Source organism: Mus pahari, chromosome 14, assembly GCF_900095145.1.
Source record: "Mus pahari chromosome 14, PAHARI_EIJ_v1.1, whole genome shotgun sequence".
NCBI lineage: Eukaryota > Metazoa > Chordata > Mammalia > Rodentia > Muridae > Mus > Mus pahari.
In genome coordinates, this window is record NC_034603.1 from 35,576,339 (window position 1) to 35,598,699 (window position 22,361).

The window sequence follows — 22,361 nt, forward strand, 5'->3', positions numbered from 1 at the left end:
TTTGGTACCCATGTAGGGTGAAGAATGGATTGACCTCCAGGAGCAGAAAATCTTGCCATCAAAAGATCAATGGTGAACTAAGTATGGAAGGAGAGTCCTAACCCTGGAAAGGCAGAACCAGTGAACTGGTAGAAGCTGAGTTCATGAGGACAGGTGAAACCAGGCTGAGGAGGACAGGACCAGTGACAACGTCCCAAAGGCTCCCAGCGTCTGAGGCCAAAGGAATAACAGTATGGCGGTGAATCTTCACTGTCAGCTTGCCTGCATTTAGTATCACCCAGGGGACACACCTTTCATTGCGCCTTAGGACATTTCCAGAGAGGCTTACCTCAGGAGGGAAGACCATCCAGAACATGAGCAGCACCATCCTGCCAGCTCAGAAAAACAGAAGAGGAGAGCTGAGCAACAATATCTATCTGCTGCCTGACTTCCTGGTTTGCCCAGGTTTGCCGCCAGCCTAATGGACAGCCTGGCTGCCTCCCCACCAGATCACAGCTTCTGATTCTGAGGAATACCTACCAGAAGATTCTGTCACAATGACGATGCTCTCTTATCAAGTGGAATTGTCAGCCTGAGCTGACCAGAATCTATACACTGAGGGAAAAAAACTAAAACGACCCAGAGAGGCTTTGCTTCCCTCTGAAAATCCACAAGCCAGGCCCCCATCGACTGTGTTTCCCTCGACACTTACTGTCCAGCTCTCGCAGTAAAGTCCACTAAGCTTCAGGCGGCTTTTCCAGCCTGAAGTTCCAAACACTCTACAATCCTCCCCGAAGCAGCATGACCAGGCTTGTCCCAACAGTAGCCTACTCTCTAGTACCAATTGCTGTCCTGGTCTCCTTTTCTTTTGCCATGATAAAAACAAATTGGGGAGGAGAGGGTTAATTTGGCTTACACTTCCATATCACATTCCAATCACTGAGTAAAGTCAGAATGTGAACTCCAGGAGGAGCAGAGTCAAGAACTATGGAGAAATGCTATTTACCGGCTTGTTCATCATGGCTCACTCTGTCTGCTTTCTTACATAACCCAAGACCACCTGATAGGGGATGGTACCACCCACAGTGGGCTGGACTCTTCCACATCAATCAAGAAAATGTTCCTACAGACCAGCCTACAGGACAACGTGATGGAGGACAGTCCTCAGTTTAGAGTCCTTCCTCCCAGAGATGTTTAGGTTTGTGTCAAGTTGACAAAAGCTTGCCCACATGCCCACAACACTAACATTCGCCTCATGAGCCACCTCATGGCCCTACAGCTCCACTAGGACTCTTCTTACCACCATGCCTTCCCGACCTTGATGGACTGTGCTCTCAAGCTATGAGCCACATAGCAGTTCCTCCCTCAAATTGCTACTTTTTTTTGTTATTTGGCCACAGCAATGAGGACAGAAAATAACACATAGAGTATCGTGACATTCAAACTCCTGTCAACCCCAAACAGAACTGAGATGGAGAAAGGGAGATGAGATTTGAAAGAAGAGGAAGAGAAGCGGGGAGAAGAGGGGTCTGAGGGACAACATGGGGTCACACCCTGTCCAAAAAGAGTGATATGTCCCAGGTGAACATCAAATGCAGAGTAGCTGGTCCCTCCATCCTGCCTAAGTTTTACCAAGGGTGAGGAGTTTCCTTGAATGCTTGTCTCTTCCAATTCTTGGTCCTCATCTCAGACTTTCTCTCTTAGAATATTGGCCATGATTCCCCAGAACTTGATACTTTAAAGCTTCCTGTGGGGTTCCAGTGCATGCTACTCCCATCTTTAGAAGGAAGCCATACACCATGAACGGGAAGGAGATACAAACTGAACCCTATTCAATAAATGATTTTTCTTCATGGTGGGTTCTACTCACTTGAATTTAGGGAAAGCCCCCCCCCCAAAAAAAAACAATGGACATTCTGGAAAATACGCATGGCAGAGGCTTGGGTAAGGTGACAAGGGCAGAAGGGACTGTGGGCATTACACAGACTCACTGACACAGAGCTTGATAACCCAGGAGAGACTTCACATCAAAATGGGGATAGTGAATAGAAAGAGGAGGACCCTGGATTCAGCAATCTCCTTCCTAGGGATCCTCAGTTACCAAGCTATGGTGATGGACCCTGCCTTAGATCTCACTCTCTTCCAGAATCTCCTCCATGGTATTGGCCAGGTTGAAGTCTCCCTCACTGCTCTCAGACAGGCTGCTTGCCCGGGGCCAAGCTCCACGGCCCTTATGAGGCTGTGCCCCATGATCCCGCAGGGTCCCAGTGGTCAGGTGTGAGCTGCACGTGGAGGACTGCAGCTTCTGGTGTGTCTCCGCGCCATCTCCCTCCGACAGCTTCTTGGAACATTTCCCCAGGAACTGGAAGTTCTTCCCCAGGACACAGGCTCTGCAGCCCCAGTGGCGAGCTAATAAGAAGCGGTCCCAGGCCTTGCTCAGCTCCGCCTTCACCTGTCAGGCGAGACAAAGGTGGGGTCACTGACTCGGAGTCATTGCTCACATATCCACCTAGCAGATATTTACTGTGCGGCTACTGGGGGCTGTCTTACCCTTTAGATGGTAGAGCAGAGCAAAGACAAGCGAGACACAGAGCAGAACAGATACTGAAGGTACTGTGAGATAGAAGCTGTAGGGCGCTGTGGTAAAGGCTGTTGAACGAGCATTGGAGGAGATCTAAGTTCCTGTGCTGAAAATCAAAATGGAGTCACCCATACTCAGGTTCTATTCAACCAAAACAAGAGTTACCAGCAAATTTCCCAAAGCTTACATGGTGACAAAGGTCCCTCTACTTTAACCCTTCTACAAAAAGGTCACCTGGAGTAATCCCACGTTCACTGGGCACTTCTCTGCATAAATCCCTGTGCCTGTCTGTTTCATGTCAACTTGACACAAGCTAAAATTATCTGAGAGGCAAGAACCGTAATTAAGAAAATGTCTCCGTAAGATCAGGCTATAGGTAAGCCTGTAGGGTGTTTTCTTACTTAATGATTGAAGGGGGAGGGCTTAGACCATAATAGGTGGGGCCATGCCTGGGCTGCTGGTCCTGGGTTCTATAAGCAAGCAGGCTGAGCAAACCAAGAGGAGCAAGCCGGTACGCAGCACCCACTCCATGGCCTCTGCATCAGCTCCTGCCTCCAGGTTCCTACCCTGCTTAACTTTCTGTCCTGACTGGCTTTGATGATGTGGAAGTGTAAGATAAATAAACCGTTTCCTCCACAACTTGCTTTTTGGTCGTGGTTTATTGCAACAATAGAAACCCCAATCAGTACACTGGCTTACAAAAAAAAAAAAAAAAAAAAAATCACTTGGAAACAATCACTTTTCTTCTTACTTTCTGTTTCTCTCATTCATTCTGTATCTATAAAAACAGCTCTCTCTCCTTTGCTTATCAGAATATTTATTTCATAGAATGAAGTATTGCTTATCCCTAGATATAAAACCAGTTTAAAATCTTCCACCGCCATTTTCCCTTCTGCCTTCTGATGGGAGCCTGGAACCTGGGGCTACAGTGTTCAGAAGGGGCCTTTGCACAGCAGTTCTTCGGCTGAGATCTGCCTGGCAGACAAGGCGCTCCCACGTGGAGACACAAACAAGCCCTGAGCAAAGCAGAAGTGGGGGTTTGCTGCTGACAGGGGTGTGTTCTACTGGAGGAGACAGCCTCCGGAGGGGAGGAGGAGAAGGAGGAAAGGGGGGCTGGAAACCACTGACTTCTGAAAACACCACCCGACTTCTGCTGCTGGCCCCTTTACACCTTCCCCCAGGTGTTATGCTCTGGATAAGGCTCTTGCACCAAAGGCTTTAGGCTCCAGCCCTTGGCCCTATGGGGAGGTAGTAGGACCTTTAAGACATGAGGCCTCATGGAAGGAAGTTATTGAAGAGGAGCTATTCCTGCAGAGGATATTGAAATATGAGCTCACTCTCTCCCTCCTCCAACTCTCCTTCCTTCCTTCTTTCTTCCCTCCCTCCCTCTCTCCCTCTCTCCCTCTCTCCCTCTCCCTCTCTCCCTCTCTCCCTCCCTCTCTCCCTCCCTCTCTCCCTCCCTCCCTCCCTCCCTCCTCTTCTCTCCCCCTTTCCCCACCTTTGCTCACTTCACTCTGCCCTTCTCTTCACTATAAATTGTCTCACCACAGGCCTAAAGGCAACCAACCATTGGCTGAAACCTCTGAACCCACGAGCCAAGTAAGCCTTGCCGCCTTTGTAAGTTGATTATCTCAAGTGTTTGTTACAGTAGCAGAAAGCTAAATAGCACACAGAGAAAACAGAATGCAATCAAAGTTAAATTTAAAAAATAATAAAAGCATAACTCCCCAGGGTTTGGTGTTTGCTTTGTGCTGAGCGTGCCCAGAGCATCTGCTATTCACATTTTGCGATGAGAACACTGAAGCTAAATGACTAAACCACAGAGCTTCTATGTAGTCAGTCAATGATCGGGTGCAGACTTTGACACCCTGAAGTCTATGCTTGTCTCTTCGGTCACATTTGAATCCTACCATGTCACCAGCAGACCAAGTGCTGGGTTCTGAGCTTTTCACGTCATTCCTAACATCTCTTGCCATGAGTTTAATCTGCTTCCTGTTCTCTCTAATGGATGCTCTCAACAAAAATCTATCCCAATACATGCCAATGGCAGTCACCCAGTCACACAAACAAATACCGATAGAGGAGCACAGAATTGCAGCGTCCACCTCACCAGAAGCTAAATGGCAACATGAAAACATACCTCTCTACTGGCAAAGCCATACTGCAGGGCCACCAGAAATCCCTGGAACAAAAGGAAAATATAGTGTGAACGCCTTCTTAGTGGAGGAGGTGTCGGGGGAGCCCTGAGAAAAGGTCTTCGTGTGGTGCTTACACAGAATGGAGTTGGTCATACTGGTTGGTCTCTCTTCTTGTCTTGATACCCACTATCCACATAGGTGGCCTCCTGGGGGCTGGTAGGTACACCTAAGTCCATAATAACTGGCCTCCCAAGTCCCTTGGTCATTCATTCAATGGAACAAATACAGGGAAGATCATTGTTTTTTTAGTTTTCTATGATCGTCACTGACTAATTCATTTTTTCTCTTCTTCTCTTTTCTTTGTTATAGGGTCTCACTATGTAGTCTTGACTGGCCTTGAACTTGTAGATATCTGCCTGGCTCTGCCTCCCAAGTGCTGCCAACTTGTATTCTTTCCCTACCTTATCCCCTGAGCCTCTGGCACAGCTGTCAATCACAAGGTCCTCGTGTTTTAGGATGACCATCCATCACTGTAATAATTGGCTCAAACAGGCTCTGTGACATGGGCAAGGCCAAATAGAGTTCTTTTCACTAGAAACAAACATTGTGCTCTCCCCTTCTGTGTCTGCCATAATAATTATAATTATGGATAGTGTAAACTCAGAGAGAGTGCTGGCATCTTCTCATGATCCAGAGAGAAGGGCCTCCTGGGCATGAAGCCAACCACCGAGACTAGTGATGGTAAGAGACAGATTGCCTATGGATTGTTTGTAGACTGGCATCCAGTTATGGCTGGTCCTGAAATTTTCATTTATGCAACTTAATAAACACCCCTTTGCTCTTGTCCAACTGTTTTCTTTGAAATGACAGATTATTTCCCACCCGCAGTTTCTCATCTCACTTAGCACAAAATAAACTCTCCTAAGCATGGATGGTCTGAGGTGATCTGGGCTCTGGGCCTCTGTGATGCTGACTGCATCTCATGGCCCGTTTTCTCTCAGTCACTATATCCCAGCCACCTTGGTGATGCTAAGCCAGTATGTTCAGTGATAGACTGCCAGACCATATTGCTTTGGTCACCAAATTGCACACAACATTCGCTTAACATAGACTTGAAATGCTGGCTCTTATGTGCCTGGTGAGTTTGCTCTGGGGACTCTGCCAGTATTGTTGTAGATCACATCTTCACATCATTACTTTTAAAACATTACTTTAAAAACATTTTAAAAGAAAGTGTGTACGTGGGGTGGAGTGTGTGTGTGTGTGTGTGTGTGTGTGTGTGTGTGTGTGTGTGGTGTATTTGAGCATGTGATCAAGTACCTGCAGAGGCTAGAAGAGGGTATTGGATCCCCAGAGGTGGAGTTACAGGCTGTTCTGAGCCACATGATGTGGCTATCAGGGACCAAACTCAGATCCTCTTAAAGGCAACTAACACTCCTAACAGCTGAGCTATCTCTTCAGCTCTTATATTATTTGGAAATTTGGTCCACACCTCAGAAATTTTCTGATTTCACAGTAAAACATAGTCACTGTCATAGAAACAAAGATCTCCTCTTCACCCAATAATGGTTATTTATCAATTAATGTTCAAACAATCTTGCAGACTATGTCCCAGGCAAAGTTTGTTTGTGTTCAGAATCCCCATTCATGTTCAGATTCTCTTAGCTTGAAGGCAGTAGGTCCCAGTTCACGGTCCAGAAAGTTGCTCAAAAGACCTGACTTTGCCAAAGAGAGTGAGCCAGGCAGAAACTGTACTTCTTTCAATGACCTAGCCTCAGAAATCATACGCCATTGTTCTAGAAAACTTGACACCTGGGTAGATGCCATTCAATATGTTTAGGCAGGGGCCTAAACAAAGGTGTGCATACCACCCCGCCACGCCCACAGCTCACTTATTCCTTGAGCCCATTCACACTCTCTGCATCCTGGGATGTCCGCTTCACAAATGTCTACCTAATTTGACTTCTTAAAATTCAGATATCAGTTTTAAAAAGTCACCACAAGGAGGTTGTATTAGTCAGGGTTCTCTAGAGTCACAGAACTTACAGATATGCTCTATATAGTAAAGGAATTTATTGATGACTTACAGTCTGCAGCCCAAATCCCAACAATGGTTCAGTAATAGCTGTGAATGGAAGTCCAAGGATCTAGCAGTTGCTGAGTCCCACANGGNNAGAAGGNGAAAGAGCGAGAGCCAGACTCCCTTCTTCCAATGTCCTTATATGGTCNCCAGCAGAAGGTGTAGCCCAGATTAAAGGTGTGTGCCACCACACCTTTAATCCCAGATGGCCTTGGACTCGGAGATCTCCCTGTCTTAATCTTCTGGATTCAATCACCACTGTGTCTCAAGATCTCCATACAAAGATCCAGATCAGAAACTTCTATCTCCCAGCCTCCAGATTAGATTCAGTGGTGAGCCTTCCAATTCTGGATTGTAGTTCATTTCAAATATAGTCAAGTTGACAACCAGGAATAGTCACTACAGGGGCTGTCCAACTTTAAGCACTGGCGTTACATTGTCTTTTATCAACTTGGCTATTATCAGCCTTTCTCTGTGATACTCACAGTGAGGGCAGCATCCATATCTGGACTTCACTACCAGATCCTCAGCCCCTAAAAATATGTGGCACATAATAGAAATGCATTGTGTATTTATTGAATGGATGAATGAATGAATGAATGGATGGATGGATGGATGGATGGATGAGTAGAGCTTCTGCAATGAGAGTTTTGTCACATACAATGTCAAGCTACTTCTAAGCTGCAATGACATGTCTTATACTCTATTCTTGTCATAGCTACTTAGAATATATTTCTTGGTTTTCCCCTAACTGATGTAAAGATCTGTGGAATATGTACTATGTGTCTGACATATTGGAACAGATATGTATGGGCCCTGAGCATTTGAGAGTTTAAAGGAAGATTCTCAAAATGCCAGACCTTACAAGCAGGACACATCTTCAACTGAACGGTCACAATGAAAGACTGCCTTTTTCTATATCCCCCCCCCCTCTGTGTGTGTGTGTGTGTGTGTTCGTGCACACACACACCTGCCTGCCTATCTATCTATCTATCTATCTATCTATCTATCTATCTATCTATCTATCTATCTATCTATCTAAGACGTGGTCTCACAATGTAGTTCAGGTGGTCCAGAACTCCTATCACAGTATTTCACATCCTGAGATTACAGCTATGCACCACGATGCCCCTCTTTCCTGTATCTTTTGTCCCTAGTGGCATACAACCCTGGGAGGAAGTTGTCTCTGATCTTTATACTCACCTTTACCAACATGTCTCTTCTGAATAATGCCAGGAAGCTCCCAGCTCAGATTCTACCTACAAATGTGGGCTGTCCCTTTCTTCTTGTGCCTAGAGAGTCTTTAGCTCAGCTGCTGAATGGAGGCTTGGTAATACACCATATCCCTTTTACACGTGCAGTTGAATCAGAGGGTCACAGCTTGTTGTGGGGTCCCAGGAACAGTAATAATCACCTCTGAGCATGCGCTATAAGAAGAGCTGGCTCTTGGCATGCCAGAACCCTCACAAAGCTAGCTAAAATCGGATTCACATGACAAGTATGTCTTCACTTCACGGGTTTAGGAACATCCTGCAGTCTGGCTCCCGCCCCAGATAAAGCAATTGAGAAGAGAGCAGGTCCCGCAGAACACATGACTCTCACATGTTCCAAACATGTGGCAGTCTCTTCAAAGACCTGGTGAAAACAGGAGACTCCTGAAGCTCTCCACATAGTAAAACTTTGAAGAGTGAAGGAGACTCCATGACAGCGGAGGGAGGGGGGAAGCTGTCGGGACTAACAACCACTCTCACAGATTCCTTTCATAAAGCCACCAAGATGACCAAGAATGCACCAAACATGCCTCTCCACATCTTCCCTTCCCCCCCATTTCACCTCTCTTCGGTGAGATATGGCAAGCCCCTGTCTACTGTCATCCTGGTTCAGAGCATGCTGTCGCATCTCTGTGAATCCTCGCGTTCCTCACAAGCACAACCAGTTGAGCAGAGCTTCTGCTGGTGGCTGGACTACACTGAGGCAAGCAGCCCTTCTCCAAAGAGAGCTCCAATGTTTCTCCTCATTAAATAGGCTAAAGCTGCCCCTCACATTAAAACCTGAATTTCGTTTTCCCTCCTCTTGAGTCCAAGATGACCCTATGACGGTCTACCAGCATAGCGTGGCAAAGCATCACTCCAGGTTGGTATTTACCTTTGAGCTTCTGCCTTGAGAGGATGGAGAGTCCCGCTTGCTCCCTCCTAGAACTTCTGCCCTCGGCGTGCTCCAAGAACCCAGCTGCTCTATTGTGAGATGCCCAAGATGCATGGAAGAAATGAAGCTCACTGATCACTGGTTCTAGATGAACTCCTGGCCAACAGGTCACAGCAACACGTCCTCAACTTGCCTTGAATGTGCGCTATCAGGGGATCTTGGGCTCATATTAACCAGTATGCTGAAAGGCCACCAAACAGCTGGAGAATTTGCTTTTGTTTCGCTGTTTTCTCTTTTGAGATTACATTTTGCAGAAGATTAGAGCCAAGCAATACAGGAAAGTCAAATCACTAACTCTTAGCTTTTGAAATCCCCCAAAAGATTGATATAAATTAAACATGTTTCAACGATGGAAAAAAAAAAAAAAAACATGTTGCCAGTGGGTCTGGTGCCTCTGTTTAAAGCTGTGGAGAATTTAGCTCCAATAGGAGGGAAAGAAAAGCACTGTTCTGTTGATGCGTGGTGTCCCTGAGGCACTGGGGAGAATCAAGGAGGCTAGAATGTTTCTCTGCTCTCTGCTCAGGACTCAGTGCCTGTGCCAGAGGCCTGAAGACTGTGGGAGAGGTAACTTGATGTCTCCTGGTTACAGTCTTTACAGGATGCCCTGGATGGAAGTGACATACTGGGTGTGGCATGCTGGGTTAGAGGCAAGGGCTTAACTTCTAGATAAAACTTCCATCTTTGACTTTCTTAGCACATGTGCACCTCTATGCCTCAGCTTTCATCTTTCATGGGTGTGGTAACGCCTCTCTCCAGGAGGGCATCTGAGACTGAAGGAGTGTCAAACAGACTTTTCAGCAAGCCAGTTCAGTCCCTTGAGGATGTTTTTGCTACATTTTAGTTATTTCAATAGCTTAGGGACTACAGCATGCATCCTAACCAGTTACATTTTATTTTATATTAATAGTATTTTTATTCTGGTAAAATATAGAAATTTTAATATATCTCCATTTATTCATTCCTCTTTGTGCTATTATTGTGATATATATGTGATTTTTTTATGTTACAAACCCAATAACATAACGATTATTACATTGTACAATCATCCTGTGTTTTCTAAGTCAGTTAAGGAAAAAAATCAATGTACTATGTTGTCTCTCCTATTTATATATACCTATTTTGGGCAGTGTTTTAACTTCTTATGCATTTGAGTTATTGTATATTGTCTTTTTTTTTCCTCCAGACTGAAGGATTTCCTTTGAAACCACTTGTGGGACTGTCAGCAAATTTGCTCAGTCTTTATCTACCAGAGAACATATGTTACCTTCATCTTGAGACAGTTTCACAAGCACTGGAGCTATTAATTGACATCTTTTTATTAGCCCTACTCACGCTCTGCCACACCTCTGCCTTACTGCTCATCTGGCTGGCTCAGTTGTGTAAAGAGCCTCTCGTCTTTTGCCATATTAAAGAGTGTGTCTTGTTTGTGAGATAAGATCTTGTTCTCCTACTTAGGCTGGCCCTGAGTCTGTGATCCTCCTGCCTCAGTCACCAGAGTGTTAGGATTACTGGCTTATGTCAATGGAGTTATGCCCTGTACCTCGGAGGTTTGACTTCAAGGTCTCTGGATGTACGTAACCTTTGTTTGGCCCTGCTTCCAGCCCATTGTGTACATCGATGTAATGTTTCATCCAGTCTGGGAAGTTTCTGAGCATCACTTCTGCACATTTTCCCTCCTGCTTCTTGTCTCGGCCTTCTTAGGACTCCCTATGCACACATATTGCTTCCCCAGGGCACCACACGGGTTATCAAAGCTCTGTCATTTCTTTACTGTTCTTTTTCTCTGTTAAGCCGATAAGCTCATCTCCACAGACCTGTCTTCATGTTCACTCTTTCTTCTGCCACCTTAGTTCTGAGAGGACACTGTTCTGTGGAAATCTCCATTCTAGTCATCATACTTTTTGGAGAGTTGTCATTGATGTCATTTTTTCCCTCAGTATGGGTCACACATTCCTGTTTCTTTGTCTGTCTCCTAACTTTAGATCCCCAAACGAATGCTATTTTTGTCGCTGTGTGTTTCTTTCCCAAGAAGTATAGATCAAACAGGGTATTGCCCTGTACCTCAGGCTAGCCTGGAAAACCCTGTATAGAGCAGGCTAGCCCAAAACTCCTAACACTTCTCTTTCAGCCTGGGGAGCACTAAGATTACCCATGAGCCAAGGCCCTCAGTAGGATTTTAGATGCTTTGTTATCTTACTCCGCTCCTCACCACTGAGTGGTCTGACTTTTGGTTTAGTAACTTTATTACTTCCATGGTATCCACTTCCCTACATATACAGCCACTGGCATCTGTGCTCATTTTTAAAATGCAGGTTCTTGGGCTGGAGAGATGATGGCTTAGCGGTTAAGTATGCTTACTGCTCTTGCAGAGGATTTGGGTTCAGTTCCTGGCACCTCCATCACGGGATGCACAACTGCCTGTAACTCCAGTTGCGGGGTATCTCGTGCCTTCTGGCCTCTTAGACACCTGCACACATGGTATGTACATAGACTCATGTAGGCACGTATACACGCACATCATCTTTTTTAACCTCTAGAAAAATTGGATTCTTACCTGTAAGTCAAGTGTCCTGCCCCTGTTTATATTAGCTAAACAGGGAACCAGTGACTGGTCAGAAATTATATTTAACCACCTCGTGCTGTAAGGTCCCCGTATACTTTGCCATCAGTCCTGTGTGTCCCTGGAGAACACATTCCAGGTTCAGTTAGTGAAGAGGGATCCCACAGCCTCTCTTTCCAGGTCCTCTGATGTCTACTCTCCCATGTGTGAAGGAATTCAGAACCATCCAGGGAGGCATGGACAGCCCTACTGATCTCCCTTGAGAATGTCTGCACACTTGGGCATGTGTACAACATTAGTCCTTCTGAGAGACAGAAGGCAGTCCATCACAACAGCCTCTGCCTCTCATCTTCTGGCTAACCCACCAAATCTATTTTTAGCTCTGAATAGGGCTTTCCTACCTATGACTGTGATGGGTCTCCCCGGTCACCCAGGCCCATGGAGTTTCCGGCTCTAAATCACACAGGCCTCCTGCTGGAAAGCTGCTAACTCTCCCAGGAGCTCCTCACTGATGAGCAGGACATAGCGATTAAAATGGTCACTGAAACAGTGGTAGACTCCCACTGACCCTCATCTGCTTCGGGACTCTTTCGGAAACCGACCCTTGTCTTGGTAGATTTCTAGTGTCCTAAGATGCTTAAGATTGACAGTTGTCCTGTCCAGTTCCATCAAGTTCAGTCCCTGCCCCCCTTCTCTCTAGGCCAGCAAGGTGGCTTACTTTACACTGAAGTTATATTTTTGCTCGTTTGGTGAGGTTTGTCTTTCTCTTTTGAGATGATAATAGAATTTTACACCATTTCTCCCTTCTATTTCCTCTCTCCAAGCCCTCTCACACACCCCTCTTTGCTCTCTTCTGAAATAATAGTCTCAGTTTTTTTTTTCATTAATTGTCATTGTGTGTGTGTGTGTGTGTGTGTGTTCCTAAATACAACCTGCTCAGTCAATATAATATTATTCATATTTATATCTTCAGGGCTGGCCATTTGATATTGAATAACCAGTTGGTGAGCCCTTCCCTGGGGAAGACTCCCTCCTTCTCCTACTCTCGGCATTCCTTAGTTGCCTGTATTTCTTTGAGTAGAGTTGAGGCCTCTTAGGCTTTCCTCTGTCCATGTAGCATGTCAGTTGTTATTGTTGTTGTTGTTGTTGCCCTTGTTTGGATCATGTTAAGGCAGTCACACTAGTAAGATTTTACGGATGTAGCTTCTGATGTTACTAGGAGACATTTCTTTTTCTTTTCTTTTCTTTTCTTTCTTTCTTTCTTTTTTTTTTTTTTTTTTTTTTTTTTTTTTTTTTTTTGAGGTACCATCTCATGTAGCCCAGGCTGGCCTCTAACTCACTATGTAATGGAGAATGACCTTGAAGTTCCTGCTCTACTTTCTGGCTGCTGGGAATGTTTACTGAAGGTTACACTCAAGGTTACACGATGATGTGGTGCTGTGGGTCAAACCCAGGACTTTACACATACTGAACCAGCTCTCTAATAACTGAGATACTTCCCAGTGCTTGAGGCTCTCTGGGGAGGGAATGTCACCAAGTTCTTTCTTCTCCATTCCAGAAGCCCCTTTTGATGTCAGCATCAAGTGGTTAATTTGAAGTTGAAATTGGTTAATTCTTTTTTGGGTTTGGTTGGTTTGGTTTTGGGTGGAGATGGTCTTATTTCTGTTTGGTTTGGTTTGACTTTTGTGGGTTTTTTTGGTTTTTTTTTTTTTTTTTGGTTGGTTGGGTTTTTTGTTTAGTTGGTTTCTTGTTAGTTTTGTTTGTTTGTTTGTTTTGTTGTTTTTGTTTTGAGCCAGAGTTTCTTTCTGTTGCCTTGGCTGTCCTAGAACTCACCCTGTAGATGTAAGGCAGGCTAGCCCCGAACACATAAAGATCCACCTGCCTCTGCTTCCAGAGTGCTGAGATTAAAGGCGTGCACCACCACTGCCCACTGCCCAATTAAGTTGATTAATTCTAAGACTGCTACTGAATGGAGACTTTGGCCATGCCTATACTATTGCCTGAGGTCTGTTGTCTTACTAGCCTTTGCCCCGAACCAAGTCTCTCTACATCCGTACCCCTCCTCAGTCTCACCCTCCTTTGCTTTAGGCCAGGACACTCTAGGCGTGCTTTAAACTGCAGAATGCAATGAAGTCATCAAGATGTCACCTCCAGACCTCAGCATTAAATTGCCAGCAGCCCCCTTTCCCATGCTCTTGGGAGCCCTGAGCTGCCACATAAAAAGCAGTCACTCTGTGGAGAGATCACAAGGAAAGAATGTGTGGAAAGCTAGAGACCCTCAGACCAAATGGAAGAAAGAAACATAGTTGATAGTGGGAAAAAAAACCCAGAGGCCCTAGGAAGTCGAATCAAATGAAGCTAGCCCCAGGTTAGGTTGTTTTGAGTGTGTGAAGAAGCTACAGGGCCCTAGCAGACTTCATCATGCCAAAGCTTAGCTACCCCCACCCTCATGTCCTATCTAGATGTCTAACTCCAACCAATATCATGGTTGAAGGCCACCCTAAGCTGTCAGTTCATAGACAGCAGTGGTTAAACAAAGCATCCAGGCAACCAAAGCTGCTGTTTCTAGTTTTGGGTGCACACACATCTGTTTGGATTAAGAGCTTGATCTGGACTTTCTTCTCCCTACCCTAGTAGTATTGTGTGCAGTCTATACATGCCACAGGATGCATGGGCTTGGTCCTTTCTGTATGGTGCTCTGCAGATAGCACAGCAAAAAGTAGGCCCTTAATAAAAGGCTTCATTGTGACACTCACAGTTAATATGGTCATGAGTCACACCACCTACTACAGTCCAGGAACAAGACTGATTTTCTCTTCTGAGTCACTGAATTATGCCAGCAGGATCTAGACAACACTTCCCCATCTGTACACCCCAAATGTCACAGAGCCTCACCAACAGAGCCTGCCGATACTAGAAGAGTATGCTGGTCCCCAGCTCTGCTCAATTCTCTGTTTGGACCCTGTGTGTCTTTCTTCTCTGAGCCAAGGCATGAGTCAAACTACTTACATGGAAGGAGCTGAGGGTCAACTGGATGAAGAGTCGAATAAGTTTTGAAAATCCTTCAACTTGATCATCGGTGAAGAAAGTGAAGAGGACCTCATGAACCCCCAACAAAAGAATGAGGAGCAGCGTTGATTTTGCCAGTCTGCAAGCAATACCGAGTATCGGTCATTAGGGCCTCACTGGGACTATGCAACAAGTCCTGCTGACTGTGCACATCTGTACAGCAAATCTCCCACTCTTGGTGAACAGATAGTTTGTCTTTTGTGACCTTAGTTACTCTTGCATCCCTGTATGTAACAAATACTCAGGAAGCATTTATGGAATGAAAGAAAGAACCATCCCCAGTAGGATGTCATGCCTACAGATATTGATGTGTCTGATGGATAATACCCTTCTATGCGAGCAGCTGCCACCCTTAGGTACCACCCAAGTTTGACAAGTTTCCGAGTACATGGCTAGCAGGTCCTGATACTGCTTTCTCTCCCCCAGAAACTCAGCACTTTTAACCTCAACCTCAAACAAGAAAGAAAAGGTGTTACCCAAGGCCACAGAGACACCAAGGAGTTGTCCCCAGCCTGAAAGTGGGGCCTGCCCTCTGCTGTCCCTCAGTCCTGTGACAGCAAGAGCCACAGGAAATGGAAAACTAATCCTCCTCATAAAGCACACTAGAGTACACAGTGTGGAGGTTGGCGGTTGTTTACAGTCTACACACACACACACACACACACACACACACACACACACAAAGACAAACATTCCTTTGTACCACCCACGAGCAAAGTACACAGCTGGGGACCAATCACTCCAAACTGGCGAATCCCAAGCATGGCTGGCTCTTAAAATTCCTTCTAAGGCCTTGAAGAAATATACAGTGGGTCTTCAGAATGTGTAGAGTCTGCCCTGGAAGACCAACTGTAGATTGACTGACATGATTTCTTCAATTGTGTCCATATTGAACCTACACAGATGTATTGTTTACCTTTAGACATTGCAACACTGCAACTATTTACACAGTATTAACACTGCTTCATGTACCAGATATAATCGAGAGATGATGTAAAGTATATAGTCATGGAGAAGAGATAGATCGGCAGTTAAGAATGCTTGCTCTTCTTCCAGGGAACCCAGGTCCCAGCATCCACATCATGTAGCTCACAGCCACCTGTAACTCCAGTGTCAGGGACACTGATGCCTTCTTCCAGTTTCCATGGATAGCTGCACACATCTGACATGCACCCACATAGATGTATGCACGTTAAAAATAAAACTTAAAAAATAAAGTATAATGAAATGATGTCAGCACCTCAGGTGGGTTCTGGAATAGGTCTCCCATGTCCATTAAGGGACATCTTTCTAGGTCTCAGTGTGGACACGCTGAAGCCAAACTTAGGGAGGCTGTCCCCTAAGACTGTGAAGTTTTACAGAACTCCACAGTGGACTCTGGGGAGGAGTGGAGGCTGAGAATGGCCTCACTTTACCACTGATTTGCTTCTTGATTTGAAGTTAACAGAATTAGCAAAGGTGACTCATGTTCAGGGAAAACAAACTAAACTGGTGTCTAATCCACACTGGGGGAAAAAAACAGAGCTTAATTGTAATGTGTTTTTAACCCAAGTACTTAAAGAGCCAGAGTAGGAGGAAGCCCCACCCTCAACACACACACACACACACACACACACACACACACACACACACACACACACATACGAGATAAAGATGCAGAAAGCTAGTGTCATTTTTCCAAAAGGCTAAACTCTATCCTGTGTCTATGAGACCTATTCAAATGCATGGCCACCCGAGCAGCAAAACATTTTGCTTCTTTGTAGCCATCACTCAAAAGGGACTCCACCTGCCCATGTGGGCTGGAAGTCCCCAGAGCCTTGACAGTCAGGGGAACCCAGGACTCGGGAGGTGAGCGACAGACCCTGGTTCTGTGCTTCTCCTAAAGGGAGCTCAGATCCACTTCTGCCCCCGCACGCACCCACATGGGCACCACTTAGCAAAGAGTATTTCCAGAGAGACATTTTTTATCTTCTCCTTTTTCGATTGCTGAGGATTGAGACCAGAGCTTCAGGTGTGCTGAGCACATGGCTCTATCACCAAGCCCTGCCCCTAAGGATTATTTCGTTGGTTTGAAAATACAGGAATGCTTTTAAGATCCCTTCGGCACAAAGGTTGCAAAATGACAAGCACGGGTTGGGATTTTCCCTGAAGACACTTTTGTTTAGGACGTAGAGTTATTTTTACAGTAGGCGATATCTTTACTAAAAAGATGAAAGCAAGGATGTTCGAATTTTAATCTTTTGGAAGGTAGAGCAAACTAGACGGCAAGGCTGCAAACTCGGGCTTAACAACCACGGCTAGCTGGTGATTCTCCCTTTAGACGCTAACGTTTAAGGGACCCTGTGGTCTCCAGCCTCCACGCGGCCTGCACTCTTTGTGCTATTTGCTCTGCACTGACAAGAGCCTGAACTTGTGACTTACTCTGTATTATCTAGAGCAATAATACACATCAACATACCTATGTACAGGCCCATGTCTCACCAACAATTGATTTCTTGGGATATATCATGACAATTATGGGTTTTTAGGTGTTTTGTGTGTGTGTGTGTGTGTGTGTGTGTGTGTGTGTGTGTGTGTGTGTAGTGTGGTGTGTCTGAGTGTGAGTTTGCATGTGAGTGCAGGTGACCATGGGGGCCAGAAGCATCTGATGCCCCACCTGAAGATGGGTGTGAACCATATTGACACAAGTTCTAGGAACTAAACTCAGGTCCTCTGCAACTGTAATATGCACTCTTAAACACTGAGTCATCTCTCTGGCCCAATTATGGGTTGTTAAAGTGCATCTTAACTATGGAATGACATTAGTTCTACAGAACGGCATCAAAGAGGTCACAGAGGGCTTCCTTCCATTTCCCTAGTATTCATGATGGTATGGCCATAGTCTACCCATCAACACCAGGAAGCCAGCATTGGGAGCAGACTAGAAATATATTCCTGATGGTGTTGGATTTATCTGTTTTCCGCTTTCATCCTGTCCACATCCCACATGGCATATCACATCTCTAAGGGCATATTGGGTCACTTCTGCCACTCCCACTCCCATCCAGTGGGTAGATGCAGGCTAGACCTCCCCACTACTCACACCCTTCTAACATCTCCTTAGACCAAAGTACAGTTTGTGTCTCGGCCCAGATGAAAGCCATAAATAGTCGCAGACGTTTACTCTTATGGACTGAGTGCATGCTGCTTTCTCATCCGTAGCCAACTGTTTATTTAAATGGTACAGTTTGTTGCAGTCCTTTGAGGATTCAACCAATATTTATTAAACATCTGCTTGGGGTACATGAGCGGGTACAGAGGAGTAGAGAGCTCAAACCAAGGGCAGTAGGACACAGGGACAGTACCAGGGTGTGGGTTCAAATAGAAACATCGCCGACCACTCAGTGTGACCTTGGGCAAATTCTTCAACCTCTTCGTCCGTTGGTTTCCTCATTTATAGAAAGAAGATTATACAGAGAATAGCATCTACCTGGCAGGGTCCTCAAAAGGATTACACAAATAATGCAGGGGTTGGGGGAGCAAGGGTAGGAGTGAGAGTGGGGGTGGGGGTGCACATGCGTGCGTGCAAACGTCCACATCTGATGTTTCCCTCGATTGCTTTCCACCTTATTTGTTGAGACACCATCTCTCATCGAGTCTGGAGCTCACCGATTCAGCTAGAGAGGTGGCCAGTGACCTCTACGGATGCTACTGTCTCTTCCTCTCCAGCACTGTGCTCATCTTTTACACATGTGCTAGGCATCCAAACTTGAGGTCTCATGATTATACAACAAGCACTTTACTGACTAAACAATCCCCCAGACCCCCTTTTACTTCAAATTTTGATAAAGGGTCTCAGGAAGTTGTCCAGCCATACTCTGCAGCTCAGGCTAGCCTTGGACTTGCAATCCTTCTGCCTCAGCCTCCCTCGGAGCTACGATTCCAGGCCTGTGCCACCAGCCTCTGTGATTGTCATTTTAAAAGGACTCCTGGCTGTAAATGGCTGTGTTTCATCATGGTGACAGACACACGTGACAAACAAAGAAGCAGAGACTTGTTTGGGGTCAGGCTTAATCCATGCTCCCTTGACCTCCTTTGGGGAGAGGGAGGTGCTGTGTGGAGATACCATGGCACACAGAACACTAGGCTGCACACCTCATGATGGCTGGCAGGCAAAAAGTAAGAGGAAGATGCCAGCCCCCAAATATCCCATCCCAGGGACCAATTTTATTATACTAGGATCTACCTCCTAAATGATCTACACCCTGTCCCCAAGAGGTCACAGGCCAGATGCCAAGCCTTCAATACACACACACTCCTAGGAGACACATAAGACCCTTGCATAGCATGTGCTATAACTCCAATGATGCTTGTCGGTTTACCATCCATTTGGATATGACTGGTCTGTGGCTGATGGGGTTTAGATATAGCACTCAAATGTGGCACTTGGTGGGTGGAGTGGGATAAGGTGAAGTAATTTGATAAAATTTCAGAAGCTGGAAAATCACTGTGGGTTTGACTCCCTCTTCTGTAGCAGTTCATGTAACCTAAGAAGGATTTTTCCAGCTTTCCCTGAAGCATATCCCTAGACCCTCCTTTGAAAGGTGTCTTCCCTATTCCCACAGGAAAGGAGCATCCTGGAGATGTCAAACCACAGGGAAGGAAGGACCTGGACTCACAGTTCTTGCTACATCTCCCAGTTCATTACCATCAGACCATGCCTCATATATCCAGCAATATCTCCCCATGGCTGCCCATCCATTATCAAACCTAGCACAAACGGTACACATTTGATCATTGTGTCTTCACTGCCTTGAGCCAGTTTCCAGGACACACAAAACTTCTAAATTTGCATGCTTTTTTTTTCCCCATTAATCATCTAATCTGTACAACCTTCTGACGCAAACCAAGGTCTCTCTGAGTTAAAGCAAAAGCTTTCTGCTCTTGTGCTGTCTACCACAAACTCCGAAAAGATAATGGGATAGGTGTGTGCAGAAATTATTCTTCTCTATAAATTCACCATGAGCTCAGGCTTTACACATCACATGGAGAGCAAAGCCATGAATAAAGGGGAAGAGAGCTATCTCCCTGCTGGGAGCCACAGAGAATGGTGAAGCGGGAAGAAGCTGAGGGTCAGTTAGCCTCTGAGTGCGTGCCCTTCATCCTTGCCTCAAACTACCCTCTCCAGTTCAGATAGTAGATCTAGTTACTGTGTCTTTTACCTAATGGCAGAGGCCCATGCGGAAAGCTAAGAAGACAGAGTGTTCTCTTGCTCCTAGAAACTTGCCTCTTGGGCGAAGTCCACATGTGTTTAATTTAAACCTTCCTAAAATAGACTCCTGGACAGGGACCAGAGCTTAAGCATTGCACTCTAAAAGCGCCCCAAATCTGAGAGCTGGAGGCAGCCTCGTGTCTCATGCACCGACACCATGTCCCTCTCTTTATCCCACTGAGGGCTTTCATGGAAAACTAACGTGGGGTGCATAAAGAGGGCAGTGTGGGGGCAGGCACGGCGATGTCCTCTGAGGTGACATCCAGCATGGCCTCTCAAGAGAAAAATGGGCAAACAAGCTCACAGATTCTGCAAGGGATCTCCAGCTCAGGGAGCACAGTGAGAGAGCACGTCTGTGTCTTCAGGAATAAGTCCCACATCCTACAAACTGAGAGGATCGTGCCACTCAACTGGGTCATGCTCTCTCTGGGAGGAGTGAGTCAGTAGAAAAGACATGGCCAACCAAAATGTCACAGAAAAGCACCAAAGGAGGACATTTTCAGAATGTATCCCACCTGATTCCGTGGAAGCTAGCTGGAGAAATGGCTACACCTGAAGTGGCTGGGGCTAGGGGCTGGGACTGGGTTCTTTGTCACCCATCAATGCCACTACTCTGCTTTGACAGAGTTCCCACCAAGCACTACTCGGGTGATCTCTGGGTTTGTGGGTCTTTGGTTAAGCGCGGAAACCCTTGTGAAGCATGTGAGAACTTAGAGAGAAACACTCACTCTCCCCTTACCTCCGACTTCCACAGACTTCAAAAATACACAACTGTCTAGCTAACACACCAGAGTGAGGCCTCACCCCCAGGGAAACCTTTGGGTAGACTCACACCAAGGTTCTCTTACTTAAGCACTTTCCCTGAATAAGAGTGGAAAGAGGAAAAAGGCAGATTCCAGACAGATTGCATATGTCGGCCACATTATTATTTCTCCACCCTGAAAGCATTCATTCAGCTTTGATCATTGCCCAGCCTCATAGTTTCCCCAGCGTCTTAACCTACCCTTCCCTAGATCAATGTCACTTACTGAAACTCTACAGAAGCTCATTCACCATGGACCAAGAAGGACTAAGGAACCTCAACTGAGAATATACCACTACCAGACTGGCCCACAGAAAAGGCATCTTTTTTTCTTTTTTTTTCTTTTGATTGATGATTGATGTGGGAGGGACCATATCACTGTGGGAGGTGCTGAGCTGGTCATTCTGGATGCTACAATAGAGAGCAAGCTAGGAGGATTAAGCCAATGGTAAGCCTTCCTCCATGGCCTCTGCCTCCTTTCTTGCCTCCAGATACCTGCCTTGAGTTTCTGGGTCCTCTGCCCTGACTTTCCCAGATGATGGACTGTAGCTATAAAATGAAATAAATCCTTTCTCCCCAAGTTGTTTTGGCCACAGTGTTTTATCACAGTAACAGAACCCCTAACTATGACAAGTCTCATCTGTTCCACTTCTGTCTGCTGGAAAGCTTTGTCTCTGTGAAGTTTCTTGAAGTACCCTGGTAGTCAGGTCACTTGGTTATCAAAGGAGTGGCATCCCTTGAGTGGACTCTGGAAGCCCTGCATGTTCTTGGAGTGTTACCCTGAGAACAGTGGTGTGAGGATGCTGAGTCTTGGGAATGGAGCCAAAGAGGCTGCCTGACCACTTGGAGTCTGGATTAGAGGCGCCAGGAAAGATAGCATGACTCCCTGGGGCCCAGGCCAGGACAGTTCCCCCAGGACAGTTCCCCAAGGCTAAGGGTTACTGAAAAATGTTTGGATGAAAGACCTAAGAAATGGATATTTGTGTGTGTGTGTCTGTCTGTCTGTCTGTCTGTCTGTCTGTGTGTGTCTGTGTGTGTCTGTGTATGCATATATATATCATATATATATATATGTATCATATATATGCATACATACATATATATATATTATATATATATATATATGCATACACACACATTATTTCCTGAATAGGGTAGGCTTACTCTTCTAGATATGTTGGAAGATCTTGGGAAGACAATCTTAGGGTCTGGGTCTAGGGCAAGCATTACCCTCCATATCTGATCAAATTGGCTGCTCATAGTCCTTCAGTTGCCACAATTTATAGAATATGGTCTGTCACAACACTCCCATTTCACACATCAGAAAATAGGCCACAGGGGCCAAGCTTATTTAAGGTCAGTGAGGGAGCTGGGGTGTGGCCAGCCCCCTCACTCCTGTCTGCTCCATATCAGTGAAGTAGCACACACACTGCTAAAGCACGGTATGAGACCCAGGTCACACTCACCTTATGTTTAAGTACACTGGCAGCATCCAGTGAATGTTTGCCTAGTAAATGAGGGAGATCTAATTTTTTATCACCAAAGTCAGTCTTAGGAATAGTGAGTGACATGGCTGGAAGTGTCTCCACTGCTACCCTCTGCTTATGGTCTGCTGTGTGGACTAAAATCCCGAACTCAGAGCTTTTCTTAGATTCAAACGCACACACTCTCCCTTTCAGCCCTAGTAAAGTTGACC

At 45.7% G+C, this 22,361-nt stretch overlaps 1 protein-coding gene across 1 annotated transcript in view; it reads right to left on the reverse strand.

The window, feature by feature from the left end:
• Positions 1–2,104: 2,104 nt before the first annotated feature.
• Positions 2,105–22,361, reverse strand: part of Glp2r (glucagon like peptide 2 receptor) — a 60,702-nt gene continuing 40,445 nt past the window's right edge. Inside the window, exons 11-13 of the mRNA XM_021213837.2 lie at positions 14,553–14,691; positions 4,701–4,742; positions 2,105–2,431 (exon numbers count right to left, since the gene is read on the reverse strand). Of these exons, the coding sequence (XP_021069496.2) occupies positions 2,105–2,431; positions 4,701–4,742; positions 14,553–14,691 (508 nt within the window). The remainder of the gene's footprint in view (positions 2,432–4,700; positions 4,743–14,552; positions 14,692–22,361) is intronic.